The sequence below is a fragment of the Mastigoproctus giganteus genome, chromosome 2, assembly GCF_048544385.1.
Source record: "Mastigoproctus giganteus isolate SK-2022 chromosome 2, ASM4854438v1, whole genome shotgun sequence".
NCBI lineage: Eukaryota > Metazoa > Arthropoda > Arachnida > Uropygi > Thelyphonidae > Mastigoproctus > Mastigoproctus giganteus.
The window spans coordinates 46,008,076-46,034,324 of NC_143576.1; the positions used below are offsets into that span (position 1 = coordinate 46,008,076).

At 39.6% G+C, this 26,249-nt stretch overlaps 1 protein-coding gene across 4 annotated transcripts in view; it reads left to right on the top strand.

The window, feature by feature from the left end:
* Positions 1 to 26,249, top strand: part of FAM21 (Family with sequence similarity 21) — a 1,354,861-nt gene that overhangs the window by 565,090 nt on the left and 763,522 nt on the right. For all 4 annotated transcript variants that reach the window (XM_090388854.1, XM_090388862.1, XM_090388870.1 and 1 more), the window contains exon 10: positions 13,121 to 13,245. In XM_090388854.1, coding sequence (XP_090244980.1) covers positions 13,121 to 13,245 — 125 coding nt within the window. The remainder of the gene's footprint in view (positions 1 to 13,120; positions 13,246 to 26,249) is intronic.

Genomic DNA, 26,249 nt, shown 5'->3' on the forward strand with positions numbered 1-26,249 from the left:
GCCGCCCTGTCATCTATAAGAAAAGACAACTCCATCGTTGTACTTCCTGCGGATAAAGGGCGCCGGACTGTTGTGCTGGACCGATCAGCCTACCGAGAGAAAGCCTTGGCCCTATTACTCGATCCTAACGTATATGAACCTCTACCTGATCCTCCCGTTAAAGTCTTGAAACGTCTGGAAGCAAATGTTAATAAACTTGTCCACGCATGGCTTAAAGATAAGAAGATCCCGACCGCGACTCACCATCTTCTGCGTGCTACTGGCTGCCAACTACCACAATTCTACGGATTACCAAAGATCCATAAACCGGGTATTCCTCTCAGACCTATAGTGTCTTGCTGCAGTGCCCCAACGTATGAACTGTCCAAACACATCGCGAGCCTCCTCTCGCCTCTTATAGGTAATACATCTCACACCGTTAAAAACAGCAGTGAATTCATTAACACCATTAAGGACATTTCAATCCCTGATAACTCTGTCATGGCATCATTTGACGTGGTTTCTTTATTCACCTCGATTCCCGTCCAACAGGCCGTGCACTGCGCCAGAAGGCTCCTTGAGAGCGACTTAAGCCTCCAATCCAGGACGTCACTATCCACTGATGACATCTGTACCGCCCTCAACCTATGCCTCTCTAGCAGCATCTTCACCTTTGAAGACTCACTCTACAAACAAGTACATGGCACTGCTATGGGTGCCCCTGTCAGTTCCGTAGTAGCTAACATCGCCATGGAAGATCTGGAGAAGCAGATACACCAGAACCCACCTACACCTATTACAACGTGGTGTAGATATGTCGACGATATTTTTACCATAATACCACGTGGTTCTGAAACGGTACTACTAGAATACCTCAACTCTCTATCCAATTTCATCAAGTTTACCGTAGAATCAGAGGTGGACGGTTCGCTCCCGTTTCTGGACGTGCTAGTGCATCGCGTAGGCCCACATCTAGAGACCTCAGTATACCGCAAACCCATGTGGTGCGGTCAATTCACCAACTACGGGTCCGGCCACGCTCCAAGCCATCTCAATAGCACTGCCCGCACCCTGTTCTCCAGGGCCTGGAGCCATTCCAGCACCGACACAATTAGACGTAACGAGATCTCCCGTGTGAAGGCGGACTTAACCAGATGCGGTTATCCATCCCATGTACTAAACAGATGCTTGTTACAGGCACAAGAACTTACTTCCAACCCAAGACCTCCGAAGTAAGTCGGCATATCATCCGCCTACATTCCGTACTATCCAGGAGTGTCAGGACGTATCTCGAAGATCCTGAGAAGTTACAACATAAAATGTGTACAATTACCAGGTAGGAACCTACGTTCACTTGTCTCCAGTGTGAAGACCCCTGTCACACCTGTCTTACGCAGCAATGTAGTGTACCGTATCACCTGTAGGGCCTGTAACAGTTGCTACGTAGGTGAGACATCGAGACGTCTCCAGGATCGCCTCACGGAACACGACAGAGCAATCCGGCTTGCCGAAACTGACCAGTCCGCGCTTGCAGAACATTTTTGGGCTACCAACCACGATCTTGACCCCAAGCGCGACTTTGAGATAGTGGACCACGCGCGACACTTTCGCCACCGCCTATGGCTAGAGTCACTAAACATAATGAACAACCCTAAGGCATTAAATCGCCAGAAAGGCATGCGTATACATCCAATCCTGGAGACAACCGTTTTATTGATGGATGATCACTGGCGCAAGGCAGCACACGTCCGTGCTACAACAATGACGAATGAGTAACGTGCCACACTTTGCTTGTAATGTATTCAAAAAATTCTGTCAGTTGAGAAAGGGACACGAGTTCCGAAAGCTTCTGGAAATATTTTATTTTATTTTATTTTACTGGGTATACTTTAAATAAATATCTGTTAAACTATGGACCCCAGTACTCCAGGCCCATTTGTAACTATTTTTCTTCATTCTTCTGAGGATATTATGTGATTTTTGTAATTTTGGCATATCAGGGATATAGTACTAATATTTTTTAGTCTTTCCTGAGTTACGTAAAACTCGACTTATGTAAGAAGTCCGGGAATGTATCTTTTATGCATTTGGAGAACTTAATGTATTTTTGGATTAACCAGGAAATTGATTATCCGGGAATTTTTTATTTTTTTACCAACTATCCCGGAAAATCGAGAGTCTACTGTTTGTGTGTGTGTGTGTGTGTGTGTGTGTAGACACACACACACACACACACACCGATGAGCCAAAACATTATGACCACCTACCTAATATGTTGGTCCTCCACATGCAGCCAAAGCATGGATGCTACAACATCTAAATCTGTCTTGTGGTATCTGGTACGAGAACGTAACCAGCAGATCCTTTAATTCCTGTAAGGTCCATGGTTGAGATGCCACAGATCGGAGTTGCTGTTCCAACACAAACCACAGATGCTCGATGGGATTGATGTCTGGGGAATTTGGAGGCCAGGGTACCTGGAAGCCTTCCTTATGTTCCGCGAACCAGTCTCGAACAATCCAGGTGGTGTTGCATGATGCATTATCCTGCTGAAAGGCGGCACTGCCAGAGGGGAAGACATTTGCGATGAAAGGGTGTACCTGGTCAGCAATGATGTTTACGTAGGTGGTAGACGTCAGAGTGCTCGGCACAAGGATGACTGGACCCAGAATATCCCAGCAGAACGTTTCCCAAAGCATGACACTGCCGCCACCGACTTGTTTTTGTCCCACGATGCATCAAGATGCCATCACTTCCCCAGGTAAACAACACACACACACGTACCTGGCTGTCCACACGGTGCAACAGGAAACGTGATTCATCAGACCAGACGACCTTCTTCCAATCACTCAAGGTCCAGTTTTGCTGCTTGCATGCCTATTGTAGGTGCTGTCGCCGGTGAACTGTGGTTAGCATGGCACTCTGAGTGGCCTGTGGCTGCCCCAGCTCCATTTAAAGCAGCGGTCGATGTACAGTGTGTGTGTGTGTGTGTTGTGACACATTACTCTCATCACCAGCATTCCAATTACCGGCGAGTTGCACCACCGTCGCCCTTCTGCTGCCACATACTATCTGGGAGAGCTTTCACTCTCCCAGATAGTATGAGCATTGATGAGCATTGATGAGCCGTAGTTGTCCAACACCTCGCTGGCGGTTCGTTGGTTTCCTCTCCTCAGACCACTTTTGGTAGGTACTAACCTCGGCTGACCATGAGCAACCTACCAGCCGTGCTGTTTTGGATATGCTCTGACCCAATCATCTGGCCATTACAATTTGGCCTTTGTTAAACTCGCTTAAGTTCACTGCCTTTCCTATCTGTAGAACAAGAGTAACAATGATTAACGGAACTCAGTATCAGGTGGTTTTTATACTGTGTCCCGACCCATGCACGCACCGTAACCTGCAGTTGCTTCGATTTGCATAACGACTTGCTGGTCATAATATTTTGGCTCATTGGTGCATATATCTAATATTAAAAAAAATATATTATATGATAGTTATTATAATAATATATCTAATATTGATGGGTGAAATGGGAAGTTAAATAATAAACAAAATTACAATTCATAATACAAATTATATATACTTATATAATAATTTTATTTCTTATATAGAGGTACTCAGATAGTATGAATCAGAGCTGTAATACTCAATATGTTCTACGTTGATAATAATATTAGTAAATTAATAAGAGGAGTTTACCTCAATATAGTACGTGGAACACTTCCGTATGATACCCTCCAGAAATTATACGACTTGCTATATATAAATATATAGCAAATATATAGCAATAAATATATATAAATTAATTAGATAGTATGACGTCGTCATACTATCTAATTAATTTCCAAACTCTTATTGACTATTTCATTCACTTCCTGTCTCTCCAGTAGTATACAATCGATACACACAATTATGGGAGATTTTTTGAATGGCTTGGTACAAAATTACATTAAATCTACACTAAGGTACTCGGCCCAAAGTTACCATATTTCTTTCCTAAAATATTGCCTTCAAAACAACATCGTTCCGAAGTTTGCCAGGGTGAATTTAAATCAAAAAATTTCAGGCATAAAACAACTATCACTGGTGACATCACGTAATATTGTTAAGCTTGCCTTAAAATCTCGATATTCGGATAAACAAAAATACCTTTCCCAGGTTAGGAAGCTTCGCGATAAATTAAAAAATTATCTACATCCGAACGATTGGTCTGTATTGAAGACCTCCATAGATTTGCGACGGGAAGCACAAGCCTCAGAGATAAAAAACAGACACGTTAATAAGTTGCAAACATTATCGAATAGTTCAAGACACGTTCATGCGAATTCTAACACATTGTCGCGAGCTTGCGACCAAGTTCACACGAGTTGGGTGACATCCCCCCCACAGACACATAACGCACTACCACAGAATATGTCGGCTAGTTCACGAACACCCCCTCACCCAGTATCCAACGAACCGACATATCAACAGGTTACAAATCTTTCCTCGTGTACACTATCGCAGGACCAGATTTCACTTTTATCCAAAGGATTAAATTATAATTTACCACCTCGAAAGCTGCCAAAAAAACAATGCGTAATTGATATTGAATTTGGACTTCGTAGTGTTCCACAAAAAGATGTATTTATTCAACAAGTTAACCAAGTAGTGAATAACATAAAAGAAACGCGACTTCCTAAATTGAATACACATGACAGTTCAGCTTTACGAGAACTTCGAGAAAATAAGGACATTATTATACAGAGGGCAGATAAAGGAGACACAGTGGTAATACTAGATAAACATGATTATATTAATAAGTTAGATTCAGTTGTGTCTGATACCTCCACTTATCGTGAAGTGGACCCGACACTGTTTACCAATTTGGTAAGTCAATACAATAAAACGTTAACCACATATCGTAAAAACGACTACATTACTATGGTTCAGTTGAAGGAATTGAAGTCCAGAACATACAATATTCCTGCACTTTTTGGTCAGGTAAAATTACACAAGCCTGGATTTCCGATTCGACCTATTGTTTCCTACAGGAACTCGGCATTTTCAGCCTTAGCCACATATGTATATAACATTATAAAACCTTTTAGACAGGTTATACAATTTGGGATTAAGAATTACGATACATTATTTAATAATCTTAAAGACTGTAGACTCGGCGACAATGACAATTTATTCTCATTAGATGTTACCTCATTATATACGAATGTAAACGTTGAATACACATTAGATATTATTTGGGATATGTTAAATAAAAACTCGACACCGATTAATTATACGAAGCTGCCTATTAAGGAAATTTTTCACTTAATTAAACTATTAGTTGAGGCTAACTACATCACCTTTCGAGACAAGGTGTACAAACAAATTTTTGGATTACCAATGGGTTTGAGCCTGAGTGGCTTAATGTCAGAGATCTATCTCTCAACGATTGAGCAGATACATTTGACACCTTTTCGTCCCCGTATCACATACTATGGGAGGTATTTAGACGATGTTCTAGTTATTACCGATAGTAGTACTATCCAAGACATTTTACATTCGTTTAATAATATTCATTCTAGACTCAAATTTACATTGGAAAGGGAAGATACGGATACAAAATCATTAAACTTTCTAAATTTCACGCTTACCCGGGACTCGAACAAAATACAATTTAGCATCTATCGAAAACCCACAAACACCGGTATGCTTCTACATTATAATAGCTACCACCCGTTCACCTACAAAAGATTGATTATCTTTAATCAATTTCTAAATGCCTATAAATATTCAACGACGGATTCTGCTTTGGACTCAGAAATACAAATATTAACTAGCAGATTCTTGAACAGGGGTTATCCCATTAACACAATAAATCGAATTAGGGTACAAGCTAAGGATAGGATACAAAATACTGCACCAATCAACAATTGTAATATCAAAAAATACTTTATTTCTGTCCCATACGTTGAACAGTGGCACAAACAGCTTAACAGATTCTTTAAAGATACCGAATTTAAAATTATAGCTAGGCCTATACGGAAGTTACACACTATACTGAACAATCGCTCGGTTCTTTCCGCTTTCGCAACACAAATTAATGATCTAGTATACAACATTTCTTGCGGTGATTGCGACTCGTCTTATCAGGGTTCGACGCGGTTTTCTCTTAATATTCGTGTAAATCAACACGAAGCCTCAGTTCGTGCTTCTCGTTCAGCAGCGTCAGAATTAGCCTTTCATGCCATTAACGAAAAACATACTTTTTTATTTAACGAGGCCAAAATACTTAACGTTCAACGTAATTATACGCGACTATTAATTGCAGAAACCATTGAAATTAAATTACACGAGAATTCTGTTAATGTTCGGCGGCCATATTTGATCTCCGATGCGTGGACCTTTACGCGCATGCGCGAAGACACATAATCACTATTTAAGTTGCAGGTTTAGCCTGATTCAGTGATTTTCATTCCTGTGATCACGACAGTCGGTCGAAAAGCATTGTCAGCTTCAGGAAGGAAGATCGTTTTGAATATTTTCGTTATTCTTTTAATTGCGTTAATTTTAATTTTAATTGTTTTGAATTGATTTTGAATTGTGTTAAATTGATTATTTAATTATTTATATTTTACTTCAATTATTTATATTTTACTTTAATGGACCGGTAAGTTGTCGATTTTTTCGTTTTTTCCGTTTTAATTTCTGGAGGGTATCATACGGAAGTGTTCCACGTACTATATTGAGGTAAACTCCTCTTATTAATTTACTAATAGAGGTACTCAGTAATCCTCAATTATAGATCACCACAAAATTAAAAAGATACTATAGAATGGATACCGTACACCTTTTTATAATGAAATAAATATATAAATTTTAAAAATATATAAGTTTAAGCACCTTAAACTAAAGCTTAAATTATGCCACACCCCTGGAATGTTGTTGCGGCAACCTGGTTGAAAACCACTGCGCTAATAGAACAATAGAAACCCAAATGAAATGCAATTTTTCCAAATCTGCCTGAACAAAATATATCAACCATATCTCTTTTGATGATCATGTCATTGAATTTTCTCCTACTGATGATGTCACCAAACATATCACAATGCAGATACTAACAGCTACAGCAGCTGCCATACTGCAGTTGAAGCTCGTTATATCCAGCAAAAGGATAAAAAAAAAAAAAAAAAAGAGAGGCTCCTGAATAAAATTCACTTCATCAATCAACAAAGATACTGATGCCAGAATAATCTGGGAAAAAAAGTAAGCAGTTAAATTACATTATATTATTAATGTAATTATAGTATAGCCACATAGAGCAAGGAAGCCACAGGCTTTTGTTGCACTGGCCGGGGGGGGGGGAAAGAGTAGAGAGTACTGTTTTTAATTCAACCTTACTAAATGTATAATTTATTTTTGAATTGCTATTTCCCAAGTGTAAGACCTTGCATTTTGCTGCATTAGAACATAGCTGCCACTTTTCTGGCCATACTTGCATTCTGTTCAAGTCATCTTGAAGGAGTGCTGCTTGGTACTGATCATTAACTACTCTAGCAATCTTTACTTTGTCTGCACATTTTGACACCAAGCCTTCTATCCCATTGTTGACGTTGTTTATAAAATTCAGAAGCAACAGTGGTCCAAGAACTGATCCTTGGGGGACCCCACCTCTGACATTATACCACTCTGAAGAATATCCATTAATCACAACCCTCTGCTTTCTGCTCAGCAGCCAAAATGCAATCCATCTTAGAATTTTTCCAGTAATCTCAACATGCTCCATCTTATACGGTAACTTCTCACAAGGGAACATTTGTGAAATGCCTTGCAAAAATACAAATAAATTATATCAAAATTGTTTCTTAAATCCAGATAACGGGTAACTTGATCATGAGTAACTCGTGAGAAAGGCTTAAGTTCTGCAAATTGCAACAGTTGGAGACTAGGCACCTGCAAGGTGATCTGATTGAAGTATATAAGCCCTTGAATGGATTGAGCAGGCTCAATGCTAAAATTAGATTCTTCCTCTTGCTCAGATTACAAATTTGTGAGGGCATAAACTGAAATTGAGGAAAGACAGTTGTCGAATAGAAGAGTGTGTAAATTTGCCTTTAGCCAATGGGTGATTGATTGCTGGAACAAACTTCCATCTGTCATGGAAGTTTTTATTATTACCGTATTTCTTCGATTCTAAGATGCCATCGATTGTAAGATGCACCTTAATTTCAGTACCTTAATTTCAAAAAAAAAGCTTTGATTCTAAGAAAAAAAAAAAAAATAAATAAATCTAACAAATAATTTTATTATAATTAAATTCAATTTACTAACAACAATAACACCGGTATTTATCAGTAGGTATGTTATTCATCACTTCCTTCTGAATCTTCTGAGCCGTCGATATCTGTATCTGAATCAATATCAGAGTCTACTTCACATTCAGGGTCAGATTCTCCTGAGCCATCTTTATCTTCATTATCCCATAATATATCATCTTTTGAGCCATCGAGAGCATTGGTGATGCAACATTTTTTTAAATGAGTGCTTGACTATTCTTTCTGGGATCAGCTTCCAAGCTGTTGATACCCATCTGCCAATTTGGTGCTGGCGCTTTTTTAATTTTTCTGGAAGGTATCAGCGGAAGGTTGTCGGTCAACAGCCAGAATTCATATTCCTTTCTCAAGTAATCTTTAAATGGTTTGTTGATTGAAACGTCGAGTTGCTGCAGTTGGTTAGTCATGCCACCAGGAATCGCAACCAAATCACCACGTTTTTGCCCGATTTTATTTTTGATCCATTCGGACAAATGTCCACTAAATGCATCAAGTACTAGCATGCTGGGTTGGTTACGAAGACTTCCAAGACGTCTATTCCACACAGTCAGTCTTCCATAAGCTCTGCTGACATCCATTCATTTTTTTGTGCACACACAATAACATCTTTGGGGAAAATTTTATTTTTTTGTGTGGTTTTTCGATTTAAAATTAAATATGGTGGCAACTTTCGACCATCAGTGGTGATGCCTGCTTTTTGTAGCCTATGCTTATAATCTTGATTTCTTTAGCACCCTTAGTATTGACGGTGTAATTTCGAGGCATATCGAAGAAGACCAGGGTTTCATCAGCATTTCCAATTTGACTAAACTCATAGTTTCTCTTTTTCCTTAATTTCATCACCTGTCGCTGAAAGTTAATCAGCTTCTGTTGAAAGTCTGCAGGAATTTTTTGACAGATTGATAGTTCGGTGCCTTAATGATAATCCACTACGATGCATGAATCTGTCGCACCAGCCGCAACTGTCTTTAAAAATTATTTTCTCTATTCCGAGGGACTTGGCAATTTCTCCGGCTTTCAATTGCATGGATTGTCGAGTGATGGGTAATCCTTTTGCATGTGTCTCCATTACAAAACATATCACAACTTCATCGACTTGTGGAAATCTTCCTTTCTTAGACCCTGTAAAGCACTTGGTTGTTGCTTTGCATGAAAATATGGAATTGGGATCATTTCTCCAACGACGAACATTTACTTCACTAATGTCAAAATGTTGACCCGCAGCTCTATTTCCATGTTCTTTTGCATACACAAGAACTTTTTGTTTCAATGCGGCTTTCGCTTCAATGCGGTTTCAATGTCAATCTTTTTGACATTTTAATGTGCAATAAGGGATCAAAATTAACAAAATAGAGCAACTCCACTTATGTACTATCGAAGATGCAAACAAAACTTCCTAGTTTTCGCTCAGTGAGCTCCACTATAATGAAATAACGGTGGCTTCTCATTTCGAAAGCGTGAAATCACCCGCGCCACTTTATTCTCCATTGGAATTGGAGAATGCGATAACGGTCAAACTTGGAGACGAGGTTTCCGCGTAAAAACAGAACGTGTGGTGCTGTGCAAAGCACGGGAAAATTTGAAAAAAAAACTGCAATTGTAAGACACCATCGATTCTAAGATGCACCCTGTTTTTAGAGATGTTTATAGGGGAAAAAAAGTGCGTCTTAGAATCGAAGAAATACAGTATTATTATTATCTATATGATGGAAGGAAGCCTGAGGCTTATCCTATACCAGCCAAAAAAATTTCCCCACTTACCCTGAGAGAGAGAGAGAGAGAGAGAGAGAGAAAGAAGGATGATGATATCTAGCTCAGGACCCTGGGTTAGCCAAGCCAATACTCACCAGATGAGAGTCCCTGGGGTATTTTGATAGCTTAAATAAATTCAAGGAAGAAGTGAATGAACGGGTGAGTGAGATGGGAATTTTTTTTTTTTTTTTTTGGCTGATGCTGTATTATAAGCTTCCTTGCATCATATACATCTGCTAATGCTAACTCTATCAAAATAGCCTACTATGTTAGTTAACCATTATTTTCTCCTTATGGACCATGTTGTATGTTATTCAGAATTCCATGTCTCTCTAAGTGTACCTGGATTGCACTCTTAATCATTGCATCTAAGATTTTCCCAACCATTGAAGTCAGATTTACTGGTCTGTAGTTACTGATTTCGCTCTTAGAACTGTCTTTATGTATTGATGATACGTTGGCACTTCTCCAGTCCAAAGAAATCTCTCCTGACTCCAGATATGCCCTCATAATTAACTTCATTGGTTCACTGGCCTCCCTCAAAATTACTGGGTATGTGCCATCAACTCTAGAAGCCTTAATTTGCCTTTATGCACAAAATTTTTTCTAATAAGTAGTCATCTGTAATTTCAAAATCACCAATTTCATATGACTCAGCCTCACTCGCACAGCCTCTTCTCAACATGAAGGGTCTTTCTTCAATACAGACAGATGTGAAGTTCATCTGCAACATCAGCTGGTTGTCTAAGGCTTTCCCACACCCAGTACACAAATGTTCGATCTGATTTGCTTATTAATTTCTTGTATTTGCACACATGAAAAATTCCTTGTCTCCTATTCTTTGCTCTCTTAACCAGTGCTTTCTCATATGCAGCCTTGGCATCAGTTATCTGTTAATGGGAGAGTGTCCTTCTCAGTGCCTGCATTTTAGCATCAGAATGGAAAATGTGTTGTTTATTGCAATTACCATTGCCATGCTTAAGGAGCAACTCTGCAATCTCTATTAAATTTATGGTAGCCCTTGAGACTAAAACATTTAATGGGAAATGATGTAAATATGATGAACTTTTTCAGTTATATAAAAAGATCCAGTTATGTTACCAATCCTGGCTAATATGACTTGCTAAATGAACTGGCTTGCCTCTCAGACCTTTTGCGAATAGGCATGTAATAGCATTAGTATATCTTGTACCGATAATGAACCATACCATCAACAAGAGATTCTTGCATTTGTCTGCTAATTGTGCTTCTGATGAAAAAGAGAGGGATGGCATTACAATGGTGGAAATCTGGAAGACAGTTACAGATGATTGCCTTTTCTAGATGGCAACTGCATCGATTCTCCTATTCTGACATTTATCTCTTTTGAAAAGAGTCCTGGCAATGTGCCTGAGTACTTTTCTTTACCAATTGTTATCAACCATTTTTGGTTATCATGAACCACACAAATAGTGATTTACTGTTTAGCCCATCCATCTTTTGACCACGCAATGATCTGATCTCTTTCAAAGCCAGCTATCATGTCAGCTGTACATGATGTCTTGCATGTGTTAAATCTTTGCACATATTTATATAGCCATTTGCTACTACTGGCAATATATTCAGCCCATCTTTATTACACCTTTGCACTGCTACATCAGAGCAGTAGCAGATATGTTATTGGATGATCTGCTGTTCCAGTCAGATCAACATACCAATCATTTATCTTTGTATATATCACAGGCGTGCATCTAAATTTATGAATGCATTTAATCATCTTTCGGGGGGAAAAAGCATGTGTGCCTTGTACACAGGAAAGATGTTTTATTTTATGTGAAAACATCCTTGGCTTGGAAGAGGTCAGCGAAATCTAAACCGATAGCCTAATTACCCATTAATTTTAGCCATTTGTTGAATAGTATGATTGCAACAATACAAGTATTTGTATATACTTGTATATACAAATACTTGTATTTTTGCAGAAAAGTAATTATTGCGGTTAATTACTTTCCTGCAAGAAACGTTTGATATAACTCAACACTTAATCCCTCAATTTCAACTGCAAGATCGGGTACTTCAATCGACACTGTTTTCCAGAGACATTTAGATTCATTGCAATTGCAAGTATATATCTCTTATCTCAGTTATCATAAATCCATTGTATCAGCTGAAATTATGGAAATTTGTGGATGATCAATAAAATATTTACAATACAGAAGCTCTTATTTCGTAATCAATATATACAAATAAAAATACCTAAAAGAAACCCGGAGGATGTTTCACGTAAATCCATCTACCATGTGAAGTGACATCATTTGCATATTACTTCAGTCTGAAATATTTAGTATGAACGATGTAATGTTTTTTGATCATGCCCACTGCTTACTCTACTGAATCAACATTAGTGACCCAGCATCATTAGTGCCATTTAGAAAGGGCTTCATTTGCATCATTTCCATCTCTCATTTTTGTTACCACGTTATTTCAGCCCACTACATCATTTCCGTTTCACATTTTCGTAACAAATCGATTTTACTACAGTCCAAAATTTAGTAGATGCCGCCAAAGATGTTTTCAGATAAAAAAAAAAAAAATAAAAATAATAATGAATAAATCATCAGGTACAATTTGGCCCAAGAAGTTCCTGTGTCAATAAACCCCTAGCTCAGCATCGAAGTAATATCACACTGCAGTATATCAATATCACACCCAGCATCATCACACTGCAAATTTTAAGTCAAGTTGTTCATGCTTTCTAGGTAGATCAATTTTTTAGTGGGTTTTAAGGGGAAAAAAAAAAAAAAAATTATGTACAAAATGTAGTTATGCATTTCCTTGAGGGTGTCCAAATTTGTTATAATGCAGGAAGAAATGCTCATTAACTTTAGTTTAAAAGACCGCATTTTTTTTTAAAACTGTATAAATTTGCTCTATATTATCCACTATTTTGCATTTAATGTTTGTACCTTGAGTTTGAAGCATATCAAAATTTTCAAAAGTTTTTTGCCATTGTTTTTGAAAAATAATATACATTTTTAATAAATAATTTTAGTCTTTAATAATGAAGTATAGCAATATTAATTTTTACTATTTAGATATTTTAGCAGATGATGATATATTTAAACAATCTGAGGAAGAAGCAGATGATTCTCCATTTAACACAAAAAGTGGCTTATTTTCTAGTGGTGGAAGTATTTTTGGTGAGGAAGGAGAAAACAAGGTGACTATTATAAGGTTATAAGGAATGAAATAAAATAAATATTAAAGAAATGAATATACCATATTTATTTTATGAAGGCAGGTGACATATTAGCATATTGATGGGTTTGGCAACTTATTAGCTTTCCTATCTTACAACTATCTTACAACAGATTGACAGTTCAGTTCCCTATGTTGCAATGACAATTATTTTTGTAGCAACCCCAATCAGATTTGACTGGTTAAGTGACCTATATAATTTATTCACATTGCTTAATTGGTCAAAATTAAAATCGCAGTTCACAGGGGGGGGAAGAATTACATCTATCCATGCTCCCCAATCTCCTTTTCATCCATGATTTCCAACTCTAAATGCTTAATTTTGAAGTTAATGTTAGCCCTGTAGCCATATAGTGCAAAGAGACAGGCTTTTGGTGCACTAGCAAAAGTAAATAATAATAATAACCAACTAAAAATAAAGAAAACAAGTAAAATATATATATATATATTAAAAAAAACAAAAAAACAGGAAATTAAACTACATGTGGTAGAATCCTGCACACATGTCCAGTATTAGACTTGCACCTGCAGTAACTGGAACTGCACAATTCATACTGACCCACTCTGTACCAACCAACCAAAAAAAAAAAAAAAAGTAAGAACATTTGTATTAAATTTTCTATAATTCAATAATAATCCAGTAGTTACCTTTAAATTACAATAAATCAGTCAGTAATATTAATATTTTATTGTATTGTATGTAATATATAAAAATAATAGAAGATATATGAAACATTTATAATATAATTTACAGGTTTTTAGTAATTGCTATGTGGAGACAGGAGAGGAATATCCTGTTTCAGCACAGCAACCCTCTCATTCTGGAACAGACAGGTAGAATGTACTTAACAAACACTGAATGAAACTGGTATCCTAAAATACATATTGCCTGCCATCTCATCCCAAGATCATGTGTGGGCTCACGACAATTAAAACTGCAGTTCACAATGGGTTGCAGCATCAGGCCCAATCTTTGGCATATTTTTGAGGGTTATGGTTTCCAATAGTTCCCAGAAATTTTTATGTACAAAATGTATTTGTGCCTTTCCTTGAGGGTGTCCAAACCCCAGCTTGCAGCTATGTAGGCAATCCTATGTGGTATGCATTCTCAAGTTTAAAACTAGCACAAAAAAATATAGTTAATATGGACAATATAAAAACGTATGTTCCTTAAAATGTTGAGATGTTCTGTATTTTTATTTTAGTAAATCAATGTTCATAGTATAAGGGGTGTCGCTAGCCAGCTTAAGCTAAAGGTTCGTTAGAAATCAGCAAAATAGGAAATATGGTTCTCAGTGAGTGAGTATCTTTATGATCTTGCATGAATTCTGCTGTAAAATTTTAGAACTAGCTATCTAGTATAATAAGAAACTGTACAGGGAAATAGTGGCCCAGTAAATCAGAAATTCTTATAATGGGGGATTTTAATTTCCCAGATATTGACTGGAATTTGTGGGTTGGTCACTCACACACTAGCAAGGCGATTGTGGATCTTCTGGACAATTGCTTTCTATATCAGAATGTTTGGGAGGCAACTAGAGGGAGTAATACTCTTGATCTGATTATCAGTAGTGATTCTTCATGCATTAAGAATCTCTACTGATTATCAGTAGTGATTCTTCATGCATTAAGAATCTGCAGATAAAGGAACCACTAGGTGGCAGTGATCACAGTGTGCTGAAGTGGGATTTACTCAAAGAGGTAACTACCATCAGGGGTAAAGAGAAGGATTTTTGCTTTCCTAAAGACAACTATGATGGTCTAAGACAGTATTTAAATTCTGTACGGTGGGATCAACTGATGATGTTACCAACAGCAAATTCAAAATGGGAAGCATTCAAAGAATTTATCTTGGAAGGTACTAGGTTTTGCATACCAATTAAAAAATATTGTTCAAGGCTTATGCCTAAATGGATGTCAGATGAACTAATGAGACATATGGCAGAGAAAAAAATGCATGGGATACATACAGGGTGTCTCAAAAATATTGGTACAAACATTTAGGGGAGGTAGGTGACATCTAAAGGAATGTTATTCGCATAGGAACCCATAAATGGAAACGTCACCGTAAGTCGGTAGACGGCATGGTAGTCGCCGCACGAAGAGCATGCATCGATATACAAACTGTGAGCTGGCAGACATGCACCTAGTGTATGGATTAGCAGAGGGCAATGGATGAGCCGCTCAACGAATTTATGGAGAATGCTTCCCAGACAGGCATGTACCGGACCACCTTTTATTTGATGCGTGTGCATCAAAATTTGTGCGATTATGGGTCATTTAGAGGTAACAAGAGTAGTGTGGGCAGACCACGGTCGACACGAACTGCTGCCATGGAAGAAAGTCTGTTGAATGCCGTCCAGAATAATCCTACTACCAGCACACGTGCCGTTGCCTCTGCCTTAGGAGCATCTCGTTGCAGTGTACAGCGTGTCTGGCACAACGATTCCTTAAACCTCTTTCATCTCCAAAGGGTTCAGTTACTGTTGCCCCAAGATCATCCTGCACGTGTGGCTTTTCCGCAGTGGTTTCTCCAAGAAAGTGTTCAAGACTTGAATTTTCCAGCCTATGTTTTGTTCACGGATGAGGCTTATTTCACTTGGGAAGGCTTATTCAATCAGCACAATGCTCATGTGTGGGCTCACGACAACCCACACGGTGTACGCCCCCATGCGGAACAACATCTCTTCGCAATAAATGTATGGGCAGGTATGGTCGGTGACTGCTTAGTCTGCCGATACCTGTTACCATCCCGCATGAACTCCGCTAAATATCGGATCTTTCTTGAACAAGTTCTACAAGGGTTACTTGATGATGTTCCAACAAATGTGAGATGCAACATTTGGTTTCAACATGACGGGCCACCTGCCCATTATGGAAGGTGTGTTCGTGACCATTTGAACAGGCGTTTTGGGCGTCGACTGATTGGCCATGGTGGACCCGTTGCCTGGCCCCAAGCTCACCTGATTTATCGAGCCTTGATTTCTTTCTGTGGGGGGGCCCTCAAATCTGTCGTGTGTGAATCGCCTGTGGAGACGGAAATGGATCTCGTGGTCAGACTCGTCTGTGCTGCTGCTACTGTCAAAGAAACTCCAGGTGTGTTTGACCGTGTCCGTCAGCCATGCTGCGTCAGTGTCACGCATGATCACGTCTCATGGTGGAACCTTCGAGCATCTGTTGTAACATCATGAAATGCATCCGTCTCATACTCCATTGTTAATATTATGTCAAATAAATGTTTGCCACTAATTACTCTCTTGTGTCATTTCTGCTTCTTGTGCCTCTGCTACTACTTTCCTATGACGTTTCTGGTTATGGGTTCCGATGCGATTCACATTCCTTTAGAAGTTACCTACCTCCCCTAAACGTTTGTACCAATATTTTTGAGACACACTGTATAAATTAATGGGTGACATAGGAGCCTATGATAGATATAAGCTGGTCTGTAACCAAGTCACAAAGCAGATTATGAGAAATCTTTGCAAAGGATGCAAAGAAAAACAGCAAAGAGTTCTTTACTTATGTAAACTCTAGAAGGAAGAGGATGAATCAGATTGGTCCACTGGATATTGATGGTTAAACTGTTGATGATCCTGCTCAGGTGGCTAACAAACTAAATGAGTATTTTGCATCTACATTCACACATGAGGAGTTATTCACAGAATGGAATGCCAGAAGTGAAGTAAACTCTGGCAGTGAGCTAGATGATTTTGTAATAACTGACAGGAAAGTAGAGGAGAAATTGTTGAAGATAAACATAAAAAAAGGCACACAGGGTGGACGGAATCTATCCAGTTATATTAAAGGAGGCAGCAAAGGAAGTAAGCAAACCCTTAGCCATAATTATGAGAACTTCCTTGGACTCAGTGGAGGTAGCCATAGACTGGAGATGTGCAAATGTGACCCCAATTCACAAATGAGGATCAAATGGTGACACAATTAATTATAGACTTGTTAGTTTAACTTCTGTTCCAGTAAAATTAATGGAGGCACTGGTTAAAGAAGAACTGCAGGGTCATCTAGACAAGAGTTCAGTTATAGCGAGGATACAGTATGGTTTTGTTAAGGGAAAGTCTTGCCCGACCAATTTGATTTGATACTATGATGTGGTCACAAAGGAACTGGATGCAGGGAATAACTTTGATATCATATATTTGGATCTTAGAAAGGCTTTTTATTCTGTTGCACATGGGATACTGCTGAACAAATTGGAGCAGTGTGGCATTGGAGGCAAATTGCTGCTATGGATAAAGGGATGGTTAAGTGGGAGAAGGCAGATGTTGTTGTTATTTGGTTTTTAGGAACATTAGCAACTAAGGCCATATTGCTCCGGAAATATGCAGTGGTCATTCCCTGACCTTTCTGCATCCTCTGTATTTGGTGGTTACGGGCTCGAATCCCGGTCTAATCAAGAAGCGTGTGCTATGCACTGCTGCTCCTGCTCACCTGGCTATGGAGGTGCTGGAGAAGACAGAGAGTAGTAATAAATGGACGCTGCTCTTTGTGGACTAATGTTATTTGTGGAGTCCCCCAGGGTCCAGTGTTGGGTCCATTGTTGTTTTCTGTATTTATAAATGATATTGATGATGGTGTATCAAGCTTAATGTCCAAGTTTGCAGATGATATGAAGGTTGGCAGGGTTGTTAAGGACACTAATGACAGTATGCTGCTGCGACAGCATCTAGAAAAGTTGAACAGATAGGCTGAGAGGTAGCAAATGAAGTTTAACATTGACAAATGTAAAGTACTACATATGGGAAGCAGTAATTCCAGAGTAACGTATCAACTCTGTGGTACTACACTGACAGTGGTAGAGAATGAAAAGGACCTCTGGGTAATTATGTAGGCAGATTTGAAGTTTTCTGAGCAATGCAGACGGTCTACAAGAGTATGTTTATAGTGTTTTGTGAATGATATACAGGAATTTTTCTAGCAGGGAGAAGGAGGTGATTTTCCCCTTGTATAAGCCAATGGTCAGGCCACACCTTGAGTACCGTATACAGGTCTGGAGGCCTCATTTTAAGAAGGATGTAGAGCTGTTGGAAAGATTACGTGAAGGGCAACAAGATTAGTGAATGGAACAAAGGGTTGCTGTTACGAAGAAAGTCTTAAGTTTTACAAATTACAGTGTCTGGAGACTAGGCACCTGCGAGGTGATCTGATTGAGGTGTATAAAGCCTTGAATGGTTTGAGCATGCTGAATGCTGATGAGATTCTTCCTCTTGATCACAATAATCACCTGAGAGGGCATAAATTCAAATTGAGGAAAGAAAGTTGTAGGATGGTTGTGCGGAAGTTTGTATGTAGCCAGTGGGTAGTTGGTTGGTTAAAGAGACTTCCATCCTTTGTTGTGGAAGTTGATAGCCTAAATAAATTTAAGGCTGAGCTGGACAGGTATTTGGAACAAATGGAGTGGTGAAATGGGAGTGTTTTTTTTTTTTTTTTTTTTTTTTCTTTTTCTTTTGGCTGATGCAGCATAAGCTTTTTCTTTTGGCTGATGCAGTGCAAATGTGACCCCAATTCACAAAGGAGGATCAAAGGGCGACACAAGTAATTATAGACCTGTTAGTTTAACTTCTGTTCCTGGAAAATTAATGGAGGCACTGGTTAAAGAAGCACTGCAGGATCATCTAGACAAGACTTCAGTTATAGCTCAGCCACAGCATGGTTTTGTTAAGGGGAAGTCTTGCCTGACCAATTTGATTGGATACTATGATGCAGTCACAAAAGAACTGGATGCAGGGAATAACTTTGATATTATATACTTGGATCTTAGAAAGGCTTTTGATACTGTTGCACATGGAAGACTGCTGCACAAATTGGAGCAGTGTGGCATTGGAGGGAAATTGCTGCTATGGATAAAGGGGTGGTTGAGGGGGAGAAGACAGAGAGTGGTAATCAATTGACACTGCTCATCGTGGACTAATGTTATTAGTGGAGTTCCTCAGGGTTCAGTATTGGGTCCATTATTGTTTTCTGTATTTATAAATGATATTGATGATGGTATATCAAGCTTAATGTCGAAGTTTGCAGATGATACAAAGGTTGGCAGGGTTGTCAAGGACACTACTGACACTATGCTACTGCAACAGGATCTAGAAAGGTTGAGCAGATGGGCTGAGAGGTGGCAAATGAAGTTTAACATTGACAAATGTAAAGTACTGCATATGGGAAACAACAACCCCAGAGCAACATATCAACTCTGTGGTACTACACTGACAGTGGTAGTGAATGAAAGGGACCTGGGGGTGGTTGTGCAGGCAGATATGAATTTCTCTGAGCAGTGCAGACGGGCTGCAAGAGTAGCTCATGGTGTATTGTCAATGATATATAGGAATATTTCTAGCAGGAATCAGGAGGTGATTATTCCGTTGTATAAGGCAATGGTCAGACCACACCTACAGTACTGCATACAGGTCTGGAGGCCTCATTTCAAGAAGGATATAGAGATGCTGGAACGAGTACAGAGAAGGGCAACAAGATTGGTGAATGGAACAAAGGGTTGCTCTTACGAAGAAAGGCTTAAGTTTTGCAAATTACCGTGTCTGGGGACTAGGCACCAGCGAGGTGATTTGATAGAGGTGTATAAAGCCTTGAATGGTTTGAGCATGCTCAATGCTGATGGGACTCTTCCTCTTGCTCAGAGTAATCACCTGAGAGGGCATAAATTCAAATTCAGGAAAGACAGATGTAGGATAGACTTGAGGTAATTTGCCTGTAGCCAGCGGGTGGTTGGTTGGTGGAACAGACTTCCATCCCTTGTCGTGGAAGTTGATAGCTGAAATAAGTTTAAGGCCTAGCTGGATAGGTATTTCGAACGAACAGAGGGGTGAAGTGGAAGTGGTTATTTTTTATTTATTTATTTATTAATTTTTTTTTTTTTTTGGCTGATGCTGCATAAGCTTGCTTTCTTGCATCAAATGCCTCTACTAATGCTAATGCTAATTGTGTTATTATGGTGCAGTTCCAGTACAGCTTGTGGGTTGAGATTTCTAACACAGCCTGAGATTCATACTTGTAATATGATACGTTTTCTTTGATCAACTAGTATTTCCTTGCTTGCCCCTGATATATTATCCTGGCAACTGGGTTGTGTCTCTGAATGTACTCCATCTGTGTGATCACCCTGCATCCTGCACTGATGTGTTGGATCATTCCTGAGGCCGGGTGTCATTGTCAACATGAGTTATTTGTCGCTCTGCTGTCCTTGGTGATGTATTTTCTATAGTTCCTGGTGTTGGATGGTGAGCATGAATCCTTCAGTCTTGGCTAAGAATGGCTGCCATCTGTTGGAAGCCATTGTACTATGTTGTCTTGACAGAGGTCATTGTAATGTATGCTATGGAGTGCCTTCTTTGCTCATCTTTCTTTCTTTCTTCTGTCTGAACAGTAGGAGTCTCCACATTTAGGTTCAGTGGGATATGTGGCTTGTCTGTATTACCTAGTATAGAGGCACTCTGTTTTTCTGGAAGGAATCGTTTAGGTTCTCAGTCAATTTCTTCTATTATTTGTTGACGTACACTGAAAGGACAGAATTCACAAGACATGTGGTTCCTGGGCAATGCGACACTGTCACCCCTCTTGCTAGCTGAACCCATCACTTGGCATTTATATAGGTACGCTGCATTCACGTAGATGGTAATTCAATGTCAGTATGGATAAAAGTTGTGAGTTAATCCCCTTTGAAAGAGGAATGATAGTGGTTGTCTGACACATGAGTCACTCTATCGAGGAGGTGGTACAGAAATTGCACTATCTCTGTTCGACAGTATTGAGAGTGTATCGGGATAATTTCCGGAATAACATCTCGTTGTGGACAGTGCTGTGGGCAGAGAAAGGTGGTGGTGGATGAACGTGGCCGTCAACATCTGACTCGCATTGTTTCAGTTAACTGGAGAGCGACATTAGCATAAATTATTGCCGATGTCAGCGAGGAGGGGTGCCAGAAATGTCTCCACCAAGACCATCAGGTGGATCATTAGCCACAATAGGTTATGGGAACCAGCAACTCACCAGAGTCCCATTGCTAACACTACGACACAGGAATGTACTCCTCAACTGGGCAAAACATCGGCACTGAATCTTGGATTGGAGATGGGTCTCCTGGTCCGATGAGTCCCGTTTCCAGTTATTTTGAGTGGACGGGTTGGTGCGTATCTGGCAGAAACCACACAAAGCTATTCAGGCAGGTGGATGGTCGGTAATGGTCTAGGGTGTGTTCAACTGGCACACATTGGGAGCTCTGGTACATCTCTGAACAGTCCAAGTTACATGTCCATCCTTGCAGACCATCTGCATCCTTTCCTTGTCATCGTGCACACACTGGACAAGAGATTCTTCCAGCAGGACAATGCACCTCCACACAGAGCTGTGGTGACTAGAACATGGTTTTAAGAGAATTCTGCAGATATTACCACCATGGAATGGCCTAACCATACACCGGACATGAACCCCGTGGAGCATCTTTGGGATGGTGTGGAAAGGTCCATTTGAGCTTTTGATCCTCCACCCAGGATTGCGACAAAATTATGGACAGTGGTGCAGCAAGCATGGATGTAAATACCTGTGGAACACTTTTGTAAACTAGTGAATTCAATGCCTGGTGGCTGGGCAACTGCCCTTATCTAGGCGAAAGGTGGGCCTACCCGTACAGCTTGTGGGTTGAAATTTATCCTATGATTTCTGCCCACTCAGTCATGCTCCTTCCTCCTTCTTTCCAGCTATAGAGAGGGTGCTGGGATCACAGAACAGTACGGACGGTGCATTTTTGATTAAAGGGATAAGTATTATTTAATTTTTAACATATTCTTTGTTATTTAACATAGAACATTGTGTTTTATGGTGATATTGAATAGGTTTAGTAGCATTCGTCAGCTTCTTATTTTGAATTTAACCAGCGATTTTTGCAAATTAAGACTCCCGGTGTTGGCGCCAATATTTTTGAACTAGCCGCCATATTGTAGTCGATAAGAAATAGCTTAATGCAAAAAATATATATATATCTAGAACTGATTTTTTTTTTTTTTTTTTTTGATTTGGTATTTGTTGGCGCATCGGCTTCTGTGGCCATATTGCACCTCCCAAGGTTTTTGCAGTACTTTGATCCAAGCCCGAGGCAGGAATCGAACCCGCGACCTTTGGGTTGCCGGGCAGGTACTTTACCCACTCGGCTGGCTTCTCGAACTGATAGCGTAAGGTATAAAGTTAAACTAGATAGTGTAATACGAAGCACTGTATTAGGAATCTGTTAGCTTATTATAGTATTATCAATTAATCAAAAATATTATTAATCTTATTAAATTTCATTGTTAATTAAATTGTATTTAAACGGAAATCATGATACAGACTAGAGCTGCGAAGCAACGAACACAGACTAGCGAGAGTGCTGTGGCTCAGGGGAGAAACGAAAGTGACGATTCTTGAAACCATCACAGTCTCAAAAAATGTGCGAAAATGTGAAATGTTTGCTGATATTTCTAAAAGAGAACATGGTCTAGCCAAGGAGGATGCCTTTAGTGTCTGGTGTCTTGGCACTCCAGACACCTGGTGCACTAGGCGTCTGGAGTGTCAAGAAATCAGGCGCCAACTCAGCGTTCTGATGGGCATCTATGAGAGCTTGAGGTGTAGGGTAAATGGCCTCGAAGAAATTAATATGAGGGGCCCATCAGGCTCGCAGCTGCCCAGCTCAACGACAGAGCTCACTCCTGAGCATCAGGGAACACAGAGGCAATCTCCAAGGCAGAATACGCTGATCCCAAAGGAACTAGTTATTGTTGGTTACTCTGTTGTCATGGATACAGGGAATATAATATGTAAGAAGGATAGGTGGAACAGGACCAGGGTTTGTCTGCCAGGGGCAAAAGTTGATGTTGTAGAGCAGATATCATCTTTTCACGGCACAAAAGGTGATATTGTTGTACATGTTGGAACTAATGACATTAAGAGTAAGAGATCTGCAAATTTACTCAATAAGTACAGGTCAATGTTGAAAAAAATTCGCAAGTTAAGGGTGAATGTGAAAGTGTCTGCAATTCTGCCCAGACACGATAGAAGGGATTATATGATGAGATCCTTGTCAATCAATTCGGCCCTGGAGAGATTGCAAGGCTCAAGGGGTAGAATTTTTTTTCGCCCTAGTCTGTGCTTGTTGACAGGAGAGATGGCTTCTACAGGAATGGGATACACTTTTTTAATAAGAACCTAAGAAGCCCAACCACGAAAGGTATCAAAACCTATAGTACTTAGTACCGTGCATGGGTTGAAGGAGAAGTATGGGGAGAGGGGGATGCCGGAAACTTTGCTCTAGAGACTAAACATGGGTTTCACCACTTCAAGCCTCCAATAAGCAAAGTGGTGGTATTTCACCGGTTGGTGAAAGTCATCTACCACCTGAAGGGTGTGAGAATATTTTCTGATGCTATTGAGGCAGTGTCAGGTGGGTTGGAAAACTGCTTATGGGGGGATACACAGACTAAAAGGTTAACAGTGGCTGCAGGCAGAGGCAAAAGTGATTCATGCACTGCTTCTATTAGAATGGGCAGCAGACTGGAAAGCAAGGTAATGGAGATTTCGAGGACTGCTGGGAGTCATAGTGGAACAAGTAGGCTGTGTTAGTGTGGCTAGGAGCAGGAACAGGTGCATGTATACTTGCATGTACACCAGTGCTAGGAGTATAGTTAATAAATTTGATGAGCTTGAAGTGCTAGTGAAGACATCAAAGGCAGATATTTTGGGTATCAGAGACATGGTGTCACACAGATATAGGCAGTGCAGAGTTGGAATTTGGGGAGTACAATGTGTATAGGAAGGATAGACAGGTAGGAAGGTAGGAGGGTTTATGCTGTTAGTTAAGAAGCACATAAAATCTAAGGAAGTGCATCCAATTGATGTTGGTGGACAGTGCAGTTTTGAGTCTGTTTGGTGTGAAATAAGCACTGGGAAAGATAAAATGCGAATAGGCGTGTGTTATAGGCCTAATGAATCTGATGAGTATAATGAGCAATTGTGCATAGAAATAGAGTGGGCCAGTAAATCAGAATGTCTTATAATGGGAGATTTTAACTTTCCAGATATTGATTGGAACTTGTGAGTTGGTCATTCGCACACTAGCCAGACTTTTCTGGATTTATTGGATGATTGTTTTCTACCTCAGCATGTTCGAGAGGCAACCATAGGGAGTAATACTCTTGATCTGATTATCAGTAGTGATTCTTCATGCGTTAAGGATCTGAAGATAAAGGGACCACTGTCGCCCATTACCTGCATATAATGGGCCACAGTGATCACAATATATTAATGTGGGAATTATTTAAAGATATAACTACCATCAAGGCAAAAGGGAAGGGCTTTTGCTTTTGTAAAGGTGAGTACAGAAGTCTTGTACAGGTTTTAAATTCTGTACAGTGGGGTAAACTGATGATGTTACTAACAGTGAATTCTAAATGTTGAGCCTTCAGGGACTTAATTTTAGAGGCTACTAGGCTTTTCATTCCAACTAAGAAATACTGTTCAAGGTTTAGGCCTAAATGGATGTCAGCTGTATTAATGAGGCTAGCGGCAGAGAAGAAGAATGTATGGAATGCATATAAAGTATCAGGCGATACAGAAACATATGCCAGATATAAATTAGTCTGTAATCAAGTCACAAAGTAGATTAGGCATATTACAAGAAATCTTTGGCAAAGGATGCAAAGAAAAACAGCAAGGAATTCTTTACTTACCTAAACTCTGCAAGGAAAGGGACCACTTAACAGATTGGACCACTTAACATTGATGGGTTGACTATTGATGATCATGCTCAGGTAGCTGATAAACTGAATGAATATTTTGCATCTACATTCACACATGAGGAGTTATTCAATGAGGGGAGTGCCGAAAGTTTCTCAAACGCTAACAGGGAGTTAAGTGAATTTGTAATAACCAAGACCAAAATGGAGAAGAAATTATTGAAGTTAAACATAAGGAAGATACCTGGGGTGGACGGGATCTATCCAGTTATATTAAAGAAGGCAGCAAAGGAAGTAAGCAAACCCTTAGCCATAATTATGAGAACTTCCTTGGACTCAGTGAAGATCCCCATGGACTGGAGGTGTGCAAATGTGTCACCAATTCACAAAGGAGATTCAAAAGGTGACACAAGTAACTACAGACCTGTTAGATTAACTTGTGTTCCGGGGATAATAATGGAAGCACTCGTTAAAGAAGCATTGCAGGATCATCTAGACAAGACTGCAGTAATAGTTAAAACACAGCATGGGTTTCTCAAAGGGAGTCTTGTCTGACCAATTTGATTGCTTGCTATGATGTGGTCACAAAGGAACTGAATGCTAAAAATAATTTTGATATCATTTACTTGGATTTCAGGAAAGCTTTTGATACTGTTTCACATTGAAGACTGCTGTACAAATTGGAGAGGTATGGCATCAAGGGTAAGCTGCTAGAATGGATAAAGGAATGGTTGAGTGGGAGACAACAGAGAGTGGTAATCAATGGACACTGCTCTTCGTGGACAAATGTTATTAGTGGTGTTCCTCAGGGTTTGGTGTTGGGCCCACTTTTGTTTTGTATATTTATCAATGATATTGATTAAGGTATATCAGGTTTAATGTCCAAGTTTGCAGATGATACAAAAGTTGGCAGGGTTGTTAAAAACAGTATTGACAGTATGCTACTCCAACTGGATCTAGATAAGTTGGGAAAATGGGCTCAGAAGTGGCAACTGGAGTTTAACGTTGACAAATGCAAAGTACTGCATATGGGTAGAAATAACAAAAGAGAAACGTACCAACTGTGTGGTACTGCCCTCAGGGAAGTGGAAAGTGAAAAAGACTTCGGGGTAATTGTGCAGCTCGCTGAGCAGTGCAGATGGGCTGCCAGGGCAGGTCATGGAGTCTTTTCAATAATATATAGGAATTTTTCTAGCATTACTATTCTGAACAAGAGGCAGAATCCCATCAGCATTGAGCA